The sequence below is a fragment of the Paramisgurnus dabryanus genome, chromosome 6 (genome assembly GCF_030506205.2).
Source record: "Paramisgurnus dabryanus chromosome 6, PD_genome_1.1, whole genome shotgun sequence".
Classification (NCBI taxonomy): Eukaryota; Metazoa; Chordata; class Actinopteri; order Cypriniformes; family Cobitidae; genus Paramisgurnus; species Paramisgurnus dabryanus.
The window spans coordinates 31,422,664-31,439,629 of record NC_133342.1 but is presented as its reverse complement, the minus strand read 5'-3'; the positions used below and the strand labels follow the sequence as shown (position 1 = coordinate 31,439,629).

The window sequence follows — 16,966 nt, the reverse complement described above, 5'->3', positions numbered from 1 at the left end:
TTAGAGTGTAGTAAACAATTGGAAAACACTAAAGATGCAACTAGAAACATTGCAAATGATGAAAGTCAGAATGACACCACACATTAGTGGGTGCTGTGATCCATGCCACTACCACATTCAGATTGTATTCAGGTCTTTATACTCACAAGGGACAAAAGTTTAATTGAGATCCACGGTCGTTTTGCACGCCGTCGCTCAACCAATTCATCTTCTGTGCACTTCAAAAATCGACGTGGGTATAAAGGATTCGGCCAACAAAGTGGTATTTCTGAATGGCCCGAGGCAGGAATAAAGCGAATTTGAAGTGAAAGTATTTGATGAACTACATGCTGAGGGCATTCGGTTAATATCATTATCCAGTTTTTTGACTGAGGTTGCATTTAGCGACTTTTGCATCTGAGCTCCTCAATTTCTTTTTTACCTTATATAAAACATTTTATATAAAAAACTTTTTGTGAAACAGAAATGATGTTAAAGTTTCTTTATGGAACCCTACAACTGAATAAGAAAGCTTTATTTGTATAGTGAATAGGAATATTGGTTTCTTTTCTTCCAGTATTTGCCACATGATATGTTTTACAGCATGACTAAGACCCACCAAAGCATCATTTTTAAAAGGTTCAGCCGCTGTTGTTACAGGGAAATTATTTAGCTTATTATTCTGTGAGGATAAATTTGGCTCTAAATATGTAATTGTGCTGTCAGATTCCTGAAATCTTTACAGAAACAAAAGAGCAAAAGGAGATTGGAAGATATTAAAGCAGGGAACATTTTGCCTTGGCTCTGGTATAAAGAAAAACCACCTGAAGAGTGGACATGCAAGCACACTATAATCAAGAGCTTCATACGGGTGACAGGGTATAGTTAGTGTCCATCAATGTGAAGAGTCTATTGTGACAGCTTCCACATGTGTCTGAGGTGCACAGTGAGATAGCAAAACTACAGTAGCTCACCTAGACCTAGAGTTGAATAATGCAAAGACATTTTGTGGGATTGTCACATTTACATACATTCATTTATACAATTTATCATAAAAGATAACTAAAACTTAATAAAATCATTTTGACGAGCCTAAATTTAACCGAGTGCTTTTTCAAGCTGAATCTGCTCTGCAAGCCAAAACCGAGACTGTGAAATGACAGCTAAGTATAGACCCATATATACTGTAGTCCAGCTATGAGTAACACACTTCTACCCTAAATAACCTTGAATTCGGTAAAATGCCGTTTTTGCCAAAATAACTTGGAGATGTATACTCCGGCATGTAAGGCAAGTCAACAGGCATATACCGCAAAGTCTATTTATGGGCTAAGGTTAGACGTCTATAAGACTTTCACTGACAGCCCAAATTGTGTCTTGTTTTAGCCAAAATTGCTTTTTGGGTGCTTATTGGTATATTTAACCAACTGCTTAAATTCATGTTTAAGTTTTTTTCATAATCATCTTCAACAAGAAGATATTACATTAATAGATTCAGAAGAGTGTTTAATAAACTCAAGGGTGCAGGACAAAAGAAAGGTCTAATGAAACTGAATCCAACAGGGTAATGGCAGACAAAAAGAGCAATTGATTTTATTTATGTATGTGGGGCATTAGGCATGGGCCAGTAGTTGTGAAGTGAGCAGGAAGTTAATGGAGAGCCTGTGGAGCTGGAGCATTAATTTACTTGACTTGTCTTTTTGCAAAATTGCATGAACCAGAAGGGGAAAAAAACGCTGTCTCTTCACATGCATCTCCGGTGCTCTTAAGACTCACTTCCTCTCTTGGTTAAAAACAATTTGCCTTTGTCAAAGAACAGGCCATCAGAAGCAGATTAATATTCTTATCAATCAGTCGGCGGAAATGAACGCCTTGTTTAGCACAGAGAACATAAGGCCGATGTCAAGTGCTGAATGAACAGTTTTAACATGTTACTTGAAGATTTTTACTGAATCCTAGACAGTCATTTTGCACTAACTAATCATGTCTGCAATTATCATCTTCCCTCGCAGGTCCCTGGGCTTTTGGCTGAACAAAGCCCAGTCTCTGTTGTACTGCAGCGAGCATGGTGTGCACGGCACCTTCTCTGAGCAACTGCAGGGCTGCATCTGTGCTGCGGATCAACGCAATGTCTGCCAGGGCACCGTGCCCTGTAGGGTTGGAGAGGGGACCCTGTGCTTGTCCTGTGCCCCAGACAACATCACCCGCTGCGGTACATGCCTCCCAGGCAGCATCCTCCATATGGGCACCTGTCGCCCCAACATTGCCAACTCTTTGGACCACTACGTCAACTTTGACTTTGACATGCCGGACGCAGAGATGCGCTACCTCCTCCAAAGGTTGGACAGCCGTATGGAGGTCCACGCCATCTACATCAGCAACGACGTGCGTTTGGGCAGCTGGTTCAACCCAGCGTGGAGAAAACGCATGCTGCTCACCCTCAAGAGCAACAAGAACAAGTCCAACCTCATCCATATGTTGATGGGGATCTCTTTCCAGATCTGTTCCACCAAGAACAGTACGCTGGAACCCGTGCCTGCCATCTACGTCAACCCCTTCGGGGGCAGTCACTCCGAAAGCTGGTTCATGCCTGTCAACCAGCCGGACTTTACAGACTGGGAAAGAACTAAACTGGACGCCTCGCTCCAGTGCTATAACTGGACCCTCAGTCTCGGCAGCAAGTGGAAGTCCTTCTTTGAGACGGTGCACATTTACCTGCGCAGTCGCATCATCACAGACGATCCCACCGTCAATGAGACCCTTTTTTATGAGCCACTGGACCTGGATGACCAGTCGGCTAACCTGGGCTACATGAAAATCAACAGCCTAAAGGTCTTTGGCTACAGCATGCACTTCGATCCAGAGGGAATAAAGGACCTGATCCTGCAGTTGGACTATCCGTACACGCAGGGCTCGCAAGATGCGGCCTTCCTGATGCTTTTGGAGATGAGGGACCGCATCAACAGGCTCTCTCCTCCGGGAGCCCAACCGCTGGACCTCTTCTCCTGCCTGTTGAGGCACAGGCTCAAGCTGTCGTCCAGCGAGGCTGCACGCATACGGGACGCACTGCAGAGTTTCAACGCCAGACTCCCCAATTCATCCGAGCCTGAACTCGGACAGCTGTGCAGCTAGTTTAAATGAACCTCTGTTGCTCTTATTTTTGTTTTGCCTGTGTGTAAGAATGTATTTGTTATTGCAACGAGAGACAGAAAAAAATATGTCATTGTGTGTAAATGTTCATGGATGAGAGTATCTTTGAACCATACTCTTTTGGAAGCTGGTTTTAACAAACAGGATTTTCAATTGACCAGGAGCATACTTTTTCGAAGCTGTCGTTTTGGCAGAATATGGATCTAGCCTACGATCAAATCTACTCGCTGTCTTTACGTAGGGTTTGCTTTGATAGAAAGGGGATTTAACTTAAGGGGACCGCCTACTAGATGAGCCTGATCAAACATGGAAAGAGAAGTAAGAGAGAATACACACCTACATTTTCTTAGCACACATGTGCTGATGCTGTAGAGATTTTTTTTTTGTCAATGTTACGAATGCAGAGAATCAATGATAAGGATTAAAATCGGATGTAAAGTTTTGGAGCAAGAATTCCTCTCTGCTTTTCTATTTTATCTGCAGTCGCAAATCCTGTATTGTGAGATCTGTATATCTGTGTTTAATGTTGGATTGGATTGCCAGAATGTCGGACAGCAATTCCTTTGTATTCAGAGATATGGCTAAACCAAAAGGTAAACATGAAAGCAAAGTGGAAAATTCTTTACTGTTTTTTTAATGTTCATCTCTTTTCAGGAGGTAACCTTAAAGTAACACTCACAATATCATTTCGAAAAGGTTCGTGGACGGCTTTGTAAATATTGCTCCATCTCATTCAGGACGTGAAAGGCTTCACATCGCTTCTTGGATATATATATATAAATATATATACAAATAAACACCCGCATTTGTACTTTTTTTTAAAGTGCAAGACCAAAAAAAATATACTTCAACACAAAACAATTGCCTTATGAAGTGAAGTCTTTTTTCTGATATCAAAGCACACTTGGCTGTATCTCTTTCTCTCTCTCTTTCTCTCTTTAAAAAAGAAAACGTGTTCTCTCTTTTTGAGCTTTTCTGTTAGTTCTTATTATTTTTCCTCTATATTAAATTCTCATTTCAATTACAGTGACCTCTAATCTGTAAATGTTCATTTTTAATTAAAGTATTATATGAGGAGTGCATTATGTGACATCTCTCTGTAAAGCCAAAATAACATTTATGTTTCACGGTTCAATGACTTTGTTTCACTCACATTTCTATGCTTTTCCATTAAACGCAGACATATACAGTATAAAGATGTGCAAGCTATAATACATGAATTTCTTTTAGTATCTCTGCTTTTAGAAGCCATTATTTGCTCACAGCAAATAAGTGTACACATACCACTTATGCGTTATTTATTACATTACTCATAGCACTGGTCAAAACACAATCAACAGCAAACCAGAGCGTTTACTACTCCTTATTGTATAAAACTGAAATATCCAAAAATGTGTGCCAACACTGCAAACACATACATTTTCTCCCATAAGGAAACACTTCAATGTATAAGGAGAGAAATTACAGTATGAGAAATAAAAAGTGCAATAAAGTGCAGTTGTCATAAAGAGGTAGAGCTGTCACAATATATGTGAGTCTTTGCCGTCTATAACTGCATTTAGAGAAACGTATCATTTAATTCATGACATGCAAAACATGGGAGATCTGTAAGTATTACAGAAATCTGTAAGTAAGACAGGAATTAGTTTGTGTCCTTCAACAAATGGTCCAGACAGTGAAGGGCATCTAATCAATCACTGTGACTGTGTGTAAACATCGTTTCAGATATCAGGTATCAGCAATGTGAATATTTCATGATTTATGATGCTGACAAAGGTTACAATGTACTTTAAGGTAAGACTCGATAATACATTTCATTAATTAAGTCATTAATAAACCTAATATAATACTTGTCAGAACTGTAGTTCATGTACAGTCAAATTTCAAAGTAAAAGGTCAAAGTTGAATCAAAGAATGTTTGAAAGTTAAAGTGCACCTATTTCTTTGCTAAAGAAAAACAATGTTATTTTGTGTATTTGGTATAATTCAATATGTTTGTGTGGATTTGTGTGATAAAAAACACATTATTTTCCACATAACGTAAATTTTTATAGTTCCAGATTTTACTCTCTTCCTGAAACACATGGATTTTGTAGAAAACTCATCGATTTGAAAAGCACTGTGTCCCGGATTGGCCAGCTAATCTGTAAATTGTGATCAGCCGGAAATGTGACCCTCCTTACCATGTTTGAAAGATTCAGTCAATGCAATGCTAACAGGAGTTAACTTAGTCTGAAGCGGGAGGAATTATGATAATGTCGGTCTTTACTACATCACCAATCCCAGGAAGTAAACTGTTGCCTACAATCCGTGTGTTTGTTGTAGTCCAAGAAAAGAGATTTACGTTGGAGACGATAACTCGCCTCAACATTTACTTTGGGGTTTGTACCTTTTGCATATCGTTAACATGTACTAATACACACTTACATACCATAGGAAATGTAAAATCGTGAATCAGACAATTGGTGCCCTTTAAAATGTATAGTGTGGTCCAAAAGACTCTGTTTTGATAATAGGATCTGCCAAATGCATAGATATAACATACAATTAATTTTTCATTACAGATTGTATCTAGCCTGGGCTTCCCCATGCAAATTTATTCACGCTGCAAGTTTAGCATGGAAACGATGGACCTTTTTTTCCCCTGAAGTAGGAAACCAATAACAGAACGGGGAGGGGGCAGCAAGATGATGACGATGTCTATGCGACACACCGAAGCAACGCGGCAGGAGACGCAAAGTTACTTTTCAATGCAGCTTTAGATAGTGTTCTAAGTAGTTTTGAATGCAAGTTTATTTTAAAAAAGAGCAAACAATTTCATATCCAAGAAGGATGTTTGGATATGGCAAGACAGGATAGCCACAGAGTTTTATAGGACCAACCTGCTAGGCATTGTCGTCGATGAAGTACAATTAAGTTATAAATGGTAAGTTGTATTTATTAATATCATATTGTCTTTATGCCTTTACTGTGGTTGTCACAGTGCCACTTAATTGTGTTGCTTTTCAATATCAATATACAGCTTCCGGTTTAGTTGCATAGCTTTCAGCTGTGTGCACATGAACTGATAAAAGTTTTTGATGTTTGATTTTATGTCGCTCTACATACGTCATCTGGAATAATTGAAACGATTGCCTATGAGCAAAGTACAGACGCATTGATAGACATTCATAGCGCCTAATAAACGTCTCTATGCATTCGTAACTACGCCTCAAATACAAGAAAATGATTGTATGGTTCTCAGACCATGTTTCATTCTCTATGAGACTGATCTGGTGTTAGCCAGGCTAGATTGTATCAGTATATTAGTAAAAATTATTCATTTTTGCTTTAGTGACAATTAAAATTTTAAAACATTTTAAATATTTAGACCAAATATATTATATTATAGACATATGAAAATTTGTTACATTACCTAAATGTTATTAAAAACATTACTCCAAATATTTAAAATGCCTTCAAACATAATTCTCAGTTGGAGAACAGCTGACTGAAAAAGTATAAAATTTTTAGTATCTGCTAGATATTTTGTACATAACTTAAAATTCTGATTTATTACTGTAACTTTGTTTTTTATTTCTTTTGGGAATTTTCTTTCTGTTTTCCTACTTAGACAGAAAAGATTATGCTTTTCTAGAAACATGTCAAACGTGACCTACTTCAAGCCTCTCGGTACGCAGTTTCTATTTCTTCTTTTTTTCCGATATAGGGACATGGTAATAATAAAGTAGTTCTCATTAGCATACGTTTAAAAAAAGATCCTCAGATGGCACGGTAATACAGTAAAGGGGAAAAACAATTATTCACTATGAAATGGCTCAAAATGGCATGTTTTCAAACTAATACAGCTCATGGAGTTTTGAAGTGTCTAATGGGGTCACCCTAACTGCTGAGCGCACATGAACATGTGTTTGAATAACCTCAGCAGTGCTATTTCTGAACCTTCAGAGTATGCAGTAAATGGTCTTCATTCCAGTTGCAATATTTTTTTATTATCAAGCTTCAAAACTTCAAGCCACAGACACTTCAATCTATATGAATTGCAGACAGTTTTACCATGCTGTAAACATCAAGTATTAGAAGTTACATCTCTGCCCTGACATAAATTCTTCCCCATTCGAGCGATGTGACAACGTCTTATTATTTTTATTTAGTGTCGCTTCACTATATCTGTACCTGCAATTATTTTATTCAAGTTTTCAAATAAGGTTTATCTCAGAGGAGTCAGTCTATGGTCATGCATTGCCACAGTGGGACACACAGATGTTTGTTTTTTTTAAAGGTATCAAAGGTTAAGACTAAAGTGCTGAATGTAAATAGTCTGAGTTCATTTATTTCTATAAGAAACAATGTAGCCTTATTTTCAGTGCAAAATATGTGTTCGGTGCATCAAGGGAACGTCTGTGCATCAGGTGTCATGTCAAAATAATATGAGTAGAAAGGGTTGATGATAAAAGAGATGCTTACGTCTCGCAAGACGCTTATTTAATACTAAACTTTGATTACACATGAGATTAAGCGAGTATTTAGCAAACACAAGTGTCTCTTTATCAAAAACTATTATGAAGCGTCTGTAGCAGGAACATATTTGACATGACAGCTATTATGGCAACTCATAACTGTGCAAATCATGCCAGTAGATTTCATAATATACATTAAACTCGTGTCACTCACAATACGACTTTGCATTTACATCAGGCATTGCTGCCATAAAATGAAACATTGCATTAACTATATGATCTTAAAACCATTTCTCAATCTCTGTTTTAACAATAAAAAAAATTTTCCCCATGGCTTCACTACACGTAAATGCTTTACTAGGTAAGTGCCACATGGCTACATTCATATGACTGTATCGGGAATTTTCATTTCATTGTGAATTATTTCTTCAAGTACAGTATATTTAGGTGAACCTATGCATGTGTTTTATGGGAGTGTCTGTTTTGCCCCGAGTGACTCCTTCCTACCGACTCCATATGCTCCCGCTGAAACAGAAATCCTGGGAGGCAGCAGGAAGATAAGCAAGCGAGGAAGTACAAAATATAATGGAACTACATACTACACTGCAAAGCAAACGCATTCCTTCTGATTCTCCTCCAGTGAAGATCCAAACTAAGATAAGAAACTCTACAGATAGGTTGAACACAGCAGAGAACATGAAAAAGTTAACAAGAAAGGTTTCCGTTGGGTATTGACAGTAGATACACCAGGCTAGATTATTTGTTTCTTACAAACTGTTTGGAAAAGAAATGAAAAGGTCAACACTTGTAAAGGAACAGGAGAAATCGGCGTGCCAGCTTCAACGGAGATCTGAATCGATTGGATGGCTGGGGGTTGACTGAACACCACTGGGAGTCCTGAAGGACATCCTATGACTCTGACAGCCCATGTAATGAATAGTAATTAATACGCAAAGGAATTTGCTTCATGAGTAATACTAAAATCTGTTCCTCCAGACAAGGAATAAGTGATGAGATTTCTTACTCAGCAACTCAGGTTGAAAGAAGCAGAGGATCCTGACACGAGGGGCCAAAGTCCAGACAACCGTGAACTTTTGAAGAAAATCTCTTTTGTAGTATCTTAAGCATTGCATTTTTAATAGTTTTTGTTTCAGAATGAATTCTGCTGATGAACTGTGGTTATGCAAGAAGATGTTTAAAACAAAAACTGTCCAATGCAAGCAAAGCCAGCTGAATATATGATAACTGAGGATTCCCTACTAAAAATAATGAAATATCGAGTCTTCTCACAAGAGCGTTTCTTGATCTTCTTCTATGCTTCATGCTAGAGAAAGAGAGCGAGGACTCAATGGCTTTGGTTTATTTGAAGCTGTGCTGAATTGCAGCAACAGAAGCATTCTTTCTCGTGTGTGTGCCTCTGGTTTGTGTTGTCTTTTATGCATCCAGCGGTCTGAATAAGGACTACAAAACAAAATCTGTTCATTTGATAGTATGCAGAATGTGACTGTTGAATTATTAGTATTATTATTAGAAGTAGCTTTTATGAACAGAATTAGTGAAATTGATCTGAACTTCGTGTATGTTTTTATGTTGATGTCTTTCTTTGTTCAGTCGAGAAGAAATTATGTTTTTTGAGGAAAACATTGCAGGATTTTTCTCATTTTAATGGACGTTAATGGACACCAACAATTAACACTTAAATCAACACGTAACAGTTTTTTTCAACAGAGTTTCAAAGGACTATAAATTATCCCAAACTAGGCATAAGGATCTTATCTAGCGAAACGATTGTCATTTTTGACAATAAAAATAACAAATATACACTTTGAAAGCACAACTTCTCGTCCAGATCCGGTCGTGATGCGCCACGCAATACGTCATGACGTCAAGAGGTCACAGAGGACGTACGCGAAACTCCGCCCCAGTGTTTACAAGTGTGTTGAAAGAGGACGGTTCCTACGTTGTTATATGTCAACTGATACTAATTAATGTCTTTGTGTCAGTTTATTGTTTACAATGGTCCGCAAATGTGCGTTTTATATATGTAACACGTGACCTCCCTACGTCACTACGCATTTACGTTAGGTCGCGCTGGACCGGATCTAGACGAGAAGTTGTGCTTTAAAAGTGTATATTTGTTATTTTTATTGTCAAAAATGACAATCGTTTCGCTAGATAAGACCCTTATGCCTCGTTTGGGATCATTTAGAGTCTTTTGAAACTACGTTGAAAAAAACTGTTACGTGTTGAGTTAAGTGTTAATTGTTGGTGTCTATTAAAGTCCATTAAAATGAGAAAAATCCTGCAATGTTTTCCTCAAAAAACATAATTTCTTCTCGACTGAACAAAGAAAGACATCAACATTTTGGATGACATGGTGGTGAGTAAATTATCTGGATTTTTCTTTTAAGAAAATGGAATATTCCTTATCCAAGCTACATACACAAATTTCTTGCAATTAGTATAACATTGGAAGGAGACCAATAGCTGCAAATTAAATATATATATAGATTATATAGATAGATAGATGACTTATGTACAGTGAAATTTTTCTAAAAGATTGCTTTACTGTATATAAAATGAAATGAAATGCTTTTAAATGCAGAGAGTTTGTAATACAATTAGGTTACAGATAGGATCAGGCACACTTTTTGGACGAATGCATGCCTTTTGTACACTTTTACACAATACATATTGTTGTAAATGCAAGACACAACTGAGGCAAGATTACATTAACATAAAAAGAACAGCAGGTTGACAGATTAAAAGCAGTGCAGTCTAGGGGAGAGGGTGAGAGCTTTTAGAGATCTGGCCACTCGGAGGAAGTGGTTTGGGGGGAGATATATCGGCACCACCAAAATACATATATATTCTTCTTTAATGTCAGTCACCACCTGAAGATCCTTTCCTTCACAGTCATATATGCAACAATTGCTTAAAATATTGTTGCATTTGCAACAAATTAAAGTGCACCTATTTCATTGATAAAAAAAAATTATTTTGTATTTGGTATAATATAATGTGTTCACATGGTTTATGGTTAAAAAACACATTATTTTCCACATACCGTCCATTTTTGTAGCTCCTGGTATTCCAGTCTTCCTAAAAAGCACTGATTTTTATACAAAGCCCATCGATTTGAAATCAGCTGTGTTACTGATTTGCCAGCTAATCTGTACGTTGTGATTGGTCTGAATACCTCTGACACCAGCCGGAAATGTAATGCTCCTTACCATGTTTGAAAGATTCGCTCACAATGCAATGCTAACAGGAGTTAATTTACAGGCTGAGTCCGAAGCGAGAGGAATTATGATTATGGCAGTCTTGTCCACGCCAACAGGCCCAGGAAGTAAACTGTTGCCTACAATCCTTGTGTTTGTTGTGATCCAAGAGATTTCATTAGAAACGATAACTCGTGTCATTGTTTACTTTGGGGTTTGTACCTTTTGCATATCGTTAACTTGTACTAATACACACTTACACACCGACGGAATTGTAAATTGTGAATCGGAGGATAGGTGCTCTTTACGACACTTCTATTACATCATTACATAACATTATCTTTTGTATTGTTATTACAGCTAATTGAATTGAAAATATATCATCTGCTGAGAGGAAGTAAGTGAAAAAAAGCACTGACATAAAGGACATGAGCGACGGTGTGTGAAAACAAATTCTACTTTTGTAAGTGAGCTTCATGCATGCCCGGAGAGCCAGCGTGTGGCAGAGTGAAGCGCTTGCAGTCAAGGGCAGTTTGGTCACTGTGACTGCCCCAGAATGAAGCCTCCCTTAAGATGTCCAAAGACTGGCTGTCTTTCAAGAACTGCTATCGGAGGGCTCATCTAATCCAAAGTGTCAGCAAGAGAAACAAGGACACACAAAATGTGTGCTAGAAACTGATCCATATGAAACTATTGTCAGAATCCTGCAGGGAGAAAGAGAAGCGGGGAGGAGTGGATCAAGTCAAGTAGAATGCAAATCCAGCCGAGTGCTAAAACATCCTTTGGGAGATGAGAATGTCACAAGTACAGGAAATGAAAACTGGATGACAGATTTTGGTCATAGGAGCGAATTGTTACAACCAACATTTCTCATTTTAAAATGTTCACATACTGTTAAATGGTACACTGAAAAAAATGATTCATTCAATTTACTCATTTTTTTTTTTTAAGATTAGTGGTTGCAATCAATTTATTTATGCTACAAAAGTTTTGTATTTTATTTTTCAGTTTATTTGTTTAAATGTAGCTTAAATACATTTGATTGCAACCACTTACCTTAAAAAAATTAAGTATATTGAATGAATATTTTTTTCCAGTGTACACACACACACACATATATATATATGCTTAAAACATATTTTCATAGTTATTGTATTTTATTTACATACTATTCTAAAGTTTATTTCATTGTTATTATAACACACAGTTTTTATATCTACCAACAAGCATAGCAGGATTAGCATTAGCATTTTAATTGTTTTTTTAGTTCAAGTAATCCTATATTAAAAAAATATGTTTCCCTTTCAAGGGGCCATCAACACTGGGGAATGCCATATAGCATTGTACCAGACAGAGTGTCTTGTTCTCTTTCTCAGGGAACCGAGGTTGCGTACTTAACCGTCTCTGTTTGTATACAGTATAAAGATCAGTTTCATTCACCATGTTCCCAGAATGCACTGAGGCATTGAATATTTAACATGTTTTGATTGTCTGAGTAATTATGTAATATACAATTGTGTCTTGTAACGTTATGATGTCTCATGAGTGTTTAAGCAAAAAGCATTTACTGTATGTGATGTTGTCAGTAATTTAAAGGTGCAATGTGTAGCTTTCAGAAGGATCTCTTGACAGAAATGCAATGTAATATGCATAACTATATTATCAGTGGTGTATAAAGACCAATACAGTTCCAATACAGGAACTGTATTGTTTTTATTTAGAATGAGACGTTTTTATAAACATACACATGGAAGTCGCTGTCGTGTTTCTACAGTAGCCCTAAATGGGCAAACTGTTCTACTTGGTTTCGTACCTTTACCTCAGATGATGACATGTTTGTCCTGTGGCAGCTTCTGTTTGCGTTACAAAATAACCCAAGTGTTACATATACATTTCTTATATAAAATATGAGTTGAGACAGATAATATTGACCTATATCCAACAGTAAATAAAGGTAACAGTTTGCATACACTGGTACCTGAACTTAAGTTGAACAATCTAAGTGTTATTTAATCTAAATAGGTCATATGCTCTAAAAAATGCTGGCTTATAGCTGGGTCAAAAAGGGACAACCCAGCCCAATGCTGGCTTGTTTTAACCCAAAATGATGGGTGGTTTTAACCTATTTTTGGGTCAAATATAAACATTTTCTGGGTTTATTAATCCAATGGTGTTTTGATCCAACACTGATTAAAAATACCCCAGCATTTTTTAATGTGCATTCACACCAGCTGCGTTTCAAATTCGCGTCTACCGCGTCTAGTTTGCCGCTTGAACATTTTAAGTTCCCAGATAGCAGAAAATATCCGCATGGCTTCTTTATGCCCCAAGCTGTCGGCTATATGTGCGTCCCGCTGGCGGGGATGAAACTTTTGCCGCCGAATACGTCACTCCCATTTGTTGCGAGATGCCGCCAGCATGCAGCCGGCGGACCGACTGCTTAATTTATGCAAAAGCGGCTGCCGCTGGCGGTCCGCCGTCAGACCTGTTTGCGATTACGCCCTTATGGCGCTTACTGCCTCCAGAGCACCGCCGGTGGTCCGCCGACTCATTGCTATCTGGGTTTACGCGCTGAAAGCCGCGCGTGAAATTCTAGTCATCCACACATTCATGTGAAAATTCACGTCATGGGAGGGGCTTCTGCGACTCCGCTCGCTTCCTGTAATCACGTCATTTCTAGAGCAAGCTCCTGATTGGTTAACCCGGCGCGTTAAAATTTTTCAACTGCGCCATTCGCACAACTAGACGCACAAATGAGGCGGAATCACATGTACCTTGCCACGCAAAAGGCTTCATTTGTGCCACGAGACCTCCAGATGCATCTTTACATTGATTTAACATTGAAATCACTTGCGCTTGACGCCTCTACGGCGGCTGGTCTGAACGCAGCATTCGAGTGTACAATTGCTAATTAAAGCAATGTGCTTAAAATAAATAAATTAAATCAGTTCCAAAAAGAAAACAAAATATGTAAACTGTTGCTTTAATTGCTTCAGACTCCTTGAACACCTAAATTTGACAGTGTAATATACACTATTTTGTATATAAAATCTAGCCTATAAACTGCAACATGTTTGCAGTTTTCTCTATGTGCATAGTTTTCAGAATCATAACTGGCACCTTTAAAGCATTAGTGTGCTCTGATCATAAGTATACTGAAGAACTTCTCTACAGAGTGGCAGAGTTTCGCTAAACAAGATCAACAGCTTCGATCTTTTACAGTTCTCAGAATAAGCAGTGCAAGAAGAGACAAGTCATCCGTATCAAACCTTGTTTTTTTTCCTCAGAGCTTAAGAGATGGATCAAAGACTTGTTTGTGTTATTTTGTGTTTTTTATTGCTTTTTTGCTTCTATTAAAGCATTAAAATGCAAACATGTGCGTGTTCAACAAATTACAGTATACATAAAATAGGAGCAGAGTTGTGGATGGATGTTATATGTTATCATTTAATGTTTGGAAAACAGGTATGTTGTTTATATTGTAAACTAATAAGCTTCTCTAAACATAGAATCTGACAAGTACAAAATATGTGAAACATCAGAAACTTTCTTTTGCTTGTTTTCAATCACATTTTAGCTCTTACACAAACCCTTTGAAAAGTGTTCCCTCTTTTAAATCTAAACAGCTTAGAGGACTTTTCACAGGTTTTAACGTTAATTGGAGTTTCTTTGGGTGGATTGTATATTCCACAAATACACAATGTATGGGCACAACAGAAACAAACATCTGAAAATAAAATGAAACACTAGAAAACAAAAATAACTAGGTGATCCTCGGATGCTATGTTCATTATTTACAGAGAATTGCCCTGATGAGGAGCAAGCGACTTGGGGCCTTTTTACACCTGTTCACTTCATGTGTTTTCTCTGGTCGGATAGCTATCTGATTTATTTTAAAAAATCAATTTGATTTTCTATTATTTATGCACTATTCATTACTCCGCCTTAAAAAAACTAAGGGCAGCACTTATTGTATGTTGGGCAAGGGCATGAGCTGGGTCGTCAGTACAGAGCAGCAGAAGAGTAATGCTGCGTTCACACCAGCCGCGGTAAAGGTGCAAGCACGAGTGATTTCAATGTTAAGTCAATGTGAAGCAAAAAAGTCAACATTTTTCAATTCACATGTTTGCCGCGGCACCGCTCAATTCGCGCCATTCACATTCATATGGCGCGAATTGAGGGTTGCCACGGCAAACACGCAAGTTGAAAATTTTTGACTTTTTTACTCTTCTGCTGCTCTGTACTGACGTGCCGTGTTAACCAATCAGGAGCTTGCTCTAGTAGTGACGTGATTACAGAAAGAGAGCGGAGTCACAAAAGCCCCTTCCATGACGCGAATTTCTGCTGGACTATACATAGCATTTATTTAGAAAATTGTTTCACAAAATCCAAGCTGAAGAACAGACATTTAATCTGGAAAGGCAAGTTATTATAAACAATAGCACACAGAACAGCAGGCTGAGGTGTCTGTACGTTAACATAATGCAAACAGTTATTTACAGGATACACAATAGCATACTGAACGTACCTGGAAGGCTGAATATGTTAATTGAACAGAACAAGCCAACACGCATCCAGTTCGCAGGCTTGCAATTCCACATCACTGAATTCATTGAATTACATAAAATCAGGAGCAGCATATAGTGGACTCTTGCGGCTGTAGACGGTAATGTTGTCTCTTGGTTCATATGTCAAAATTAATTCATACTGACTTACAAGTTGCACTTATCTATAAGTCGCAGGACCAGCCAAACTATAAAAAAGTGTGACTTATAGTCCGGAAAACAGGGGGATAAATGCGTAACAAAAGGCTCTCTCAAAGTTTTATTTCTTTGTTTAATATAATCGAGTTTGTCATTTGACTACTTTTTGGTTCTAGAAAGTTTTTTAAACGAATGCCGTCACTGTCACGATACGTAGAACAGGTAAGAGGATGCAGACGCAAGTTACCAAAAACATATATTTATTTTCAAATAACACTAAGCGAATGAAACAAACAGGCAAGCAGTTAGACAAGAACGTATACAAAAACACTAAGGACTCCTAGTGACAATGCTAACACATCATAATCAGAGTTAAATGTCTTGTGAGTATTTTGTGACCGTGAGCGTCTCTTTTATCATAAACGGTTTTGATATGGTGCGGCAGGCACTTATTTTGACAAGACACATGATGCACATGGTTCACATGACACAACAAACACATATTTTTGAAACACTAGCAACACACATGACACTCCAAACACTTATTTTGAATTCGCGCCACTCCTAAGAGCAGTCACCAGCCGCCAGTGGACGTAAGTAGCTTTATGTATTTACACAAAGTGGTTTAAGCGATCGGATTTTAATCATTTCTGTAACATTGAATAAGTGTGTACAACCAATAAAGATGTGAGAATAATTTTTTGGAGAACAGCGTTACTACATTGTTAATTTCTACAGTGATTTATCATATTATGCTTGATAAGCAGTGGTGCACTGTAAAGTATTGTAAAGCAAACCCTCATGGGCATTTAGTTTGTAATACATGATTTATTTACTAAGTATGTTGTATGTACAACTATGAATAATGTGAATAATGAGACATGATGTGTTTCTGGAAGTGTTATTTTCTTTGTGGGCGGGAATGAATTCCTTAAGCTGTAAAACTGAGAACCAGAAGAGCATCTCAAATGAAGACAGATGCAGTGAGACTTGAATGCATAAACACCGCCTAAACTGCAGAAAGCCACTGAGTAATGTTCAGTATTTTTTCACTCAACAACAAACATCAGTTTCTGGCTCTCTTACAGGTGGATGTTTGATTGTAGTGTATGCCGCTGTACTGCCCTGCTGTTTTGTGGTTTCTAAGCTTTCTCCCCTGTTAAAATTCTGCACATTGCCTCCATACAGAGCTTACTGAGATAAAAGACCTTCACTTATTCTCTCTCTCTCTTTCAAACTCACAGCCTGGCCTGTTCTTACCTAGCGCTGGCATTTTAGAGAGGAAAATAATTAAATGTGTCCCTTGGACTAATTGAATTAATATGCCTGAAGTCACAAGTATTTAGTGAGATTATTAATTAATGTGAACCTGTTGCTGAATTGAGGTAATGAAGCCGTTGACATGTAAATGTGATCAATCATATAATGACTTGCTTGGAATTCTTGTTTAAAG

General features: G+C 37.7%; 1 protein-coding gene across 1 annotated transcript in view; it reads left to right on the top strand.

Moving 5' to 3' along the window:
- Positions 1-4,211, top strand: part of brinp2 (bone morphogenetic protein/retinoic acid inducible neural-specific 2) — a 118,427-nt gene extending 114,216 nt beyond the window's left edge. Inside the window, exon 8 of the mRNA XM_065276607.1 lies at positions 1,992-4,211. Coding sequence (XP_065132679.1) covers positions 1,992-3,111 — 1,120 coding nt within the window. The 3' untranslated portion in view covers positions 3,112-4,211. The remainder of the gene's footprint in view (positions 1-1,991) is intronic.
- The last annotated feature ends 12,755 nt before the right edge of the window (positions 4,212-16,966 follow it).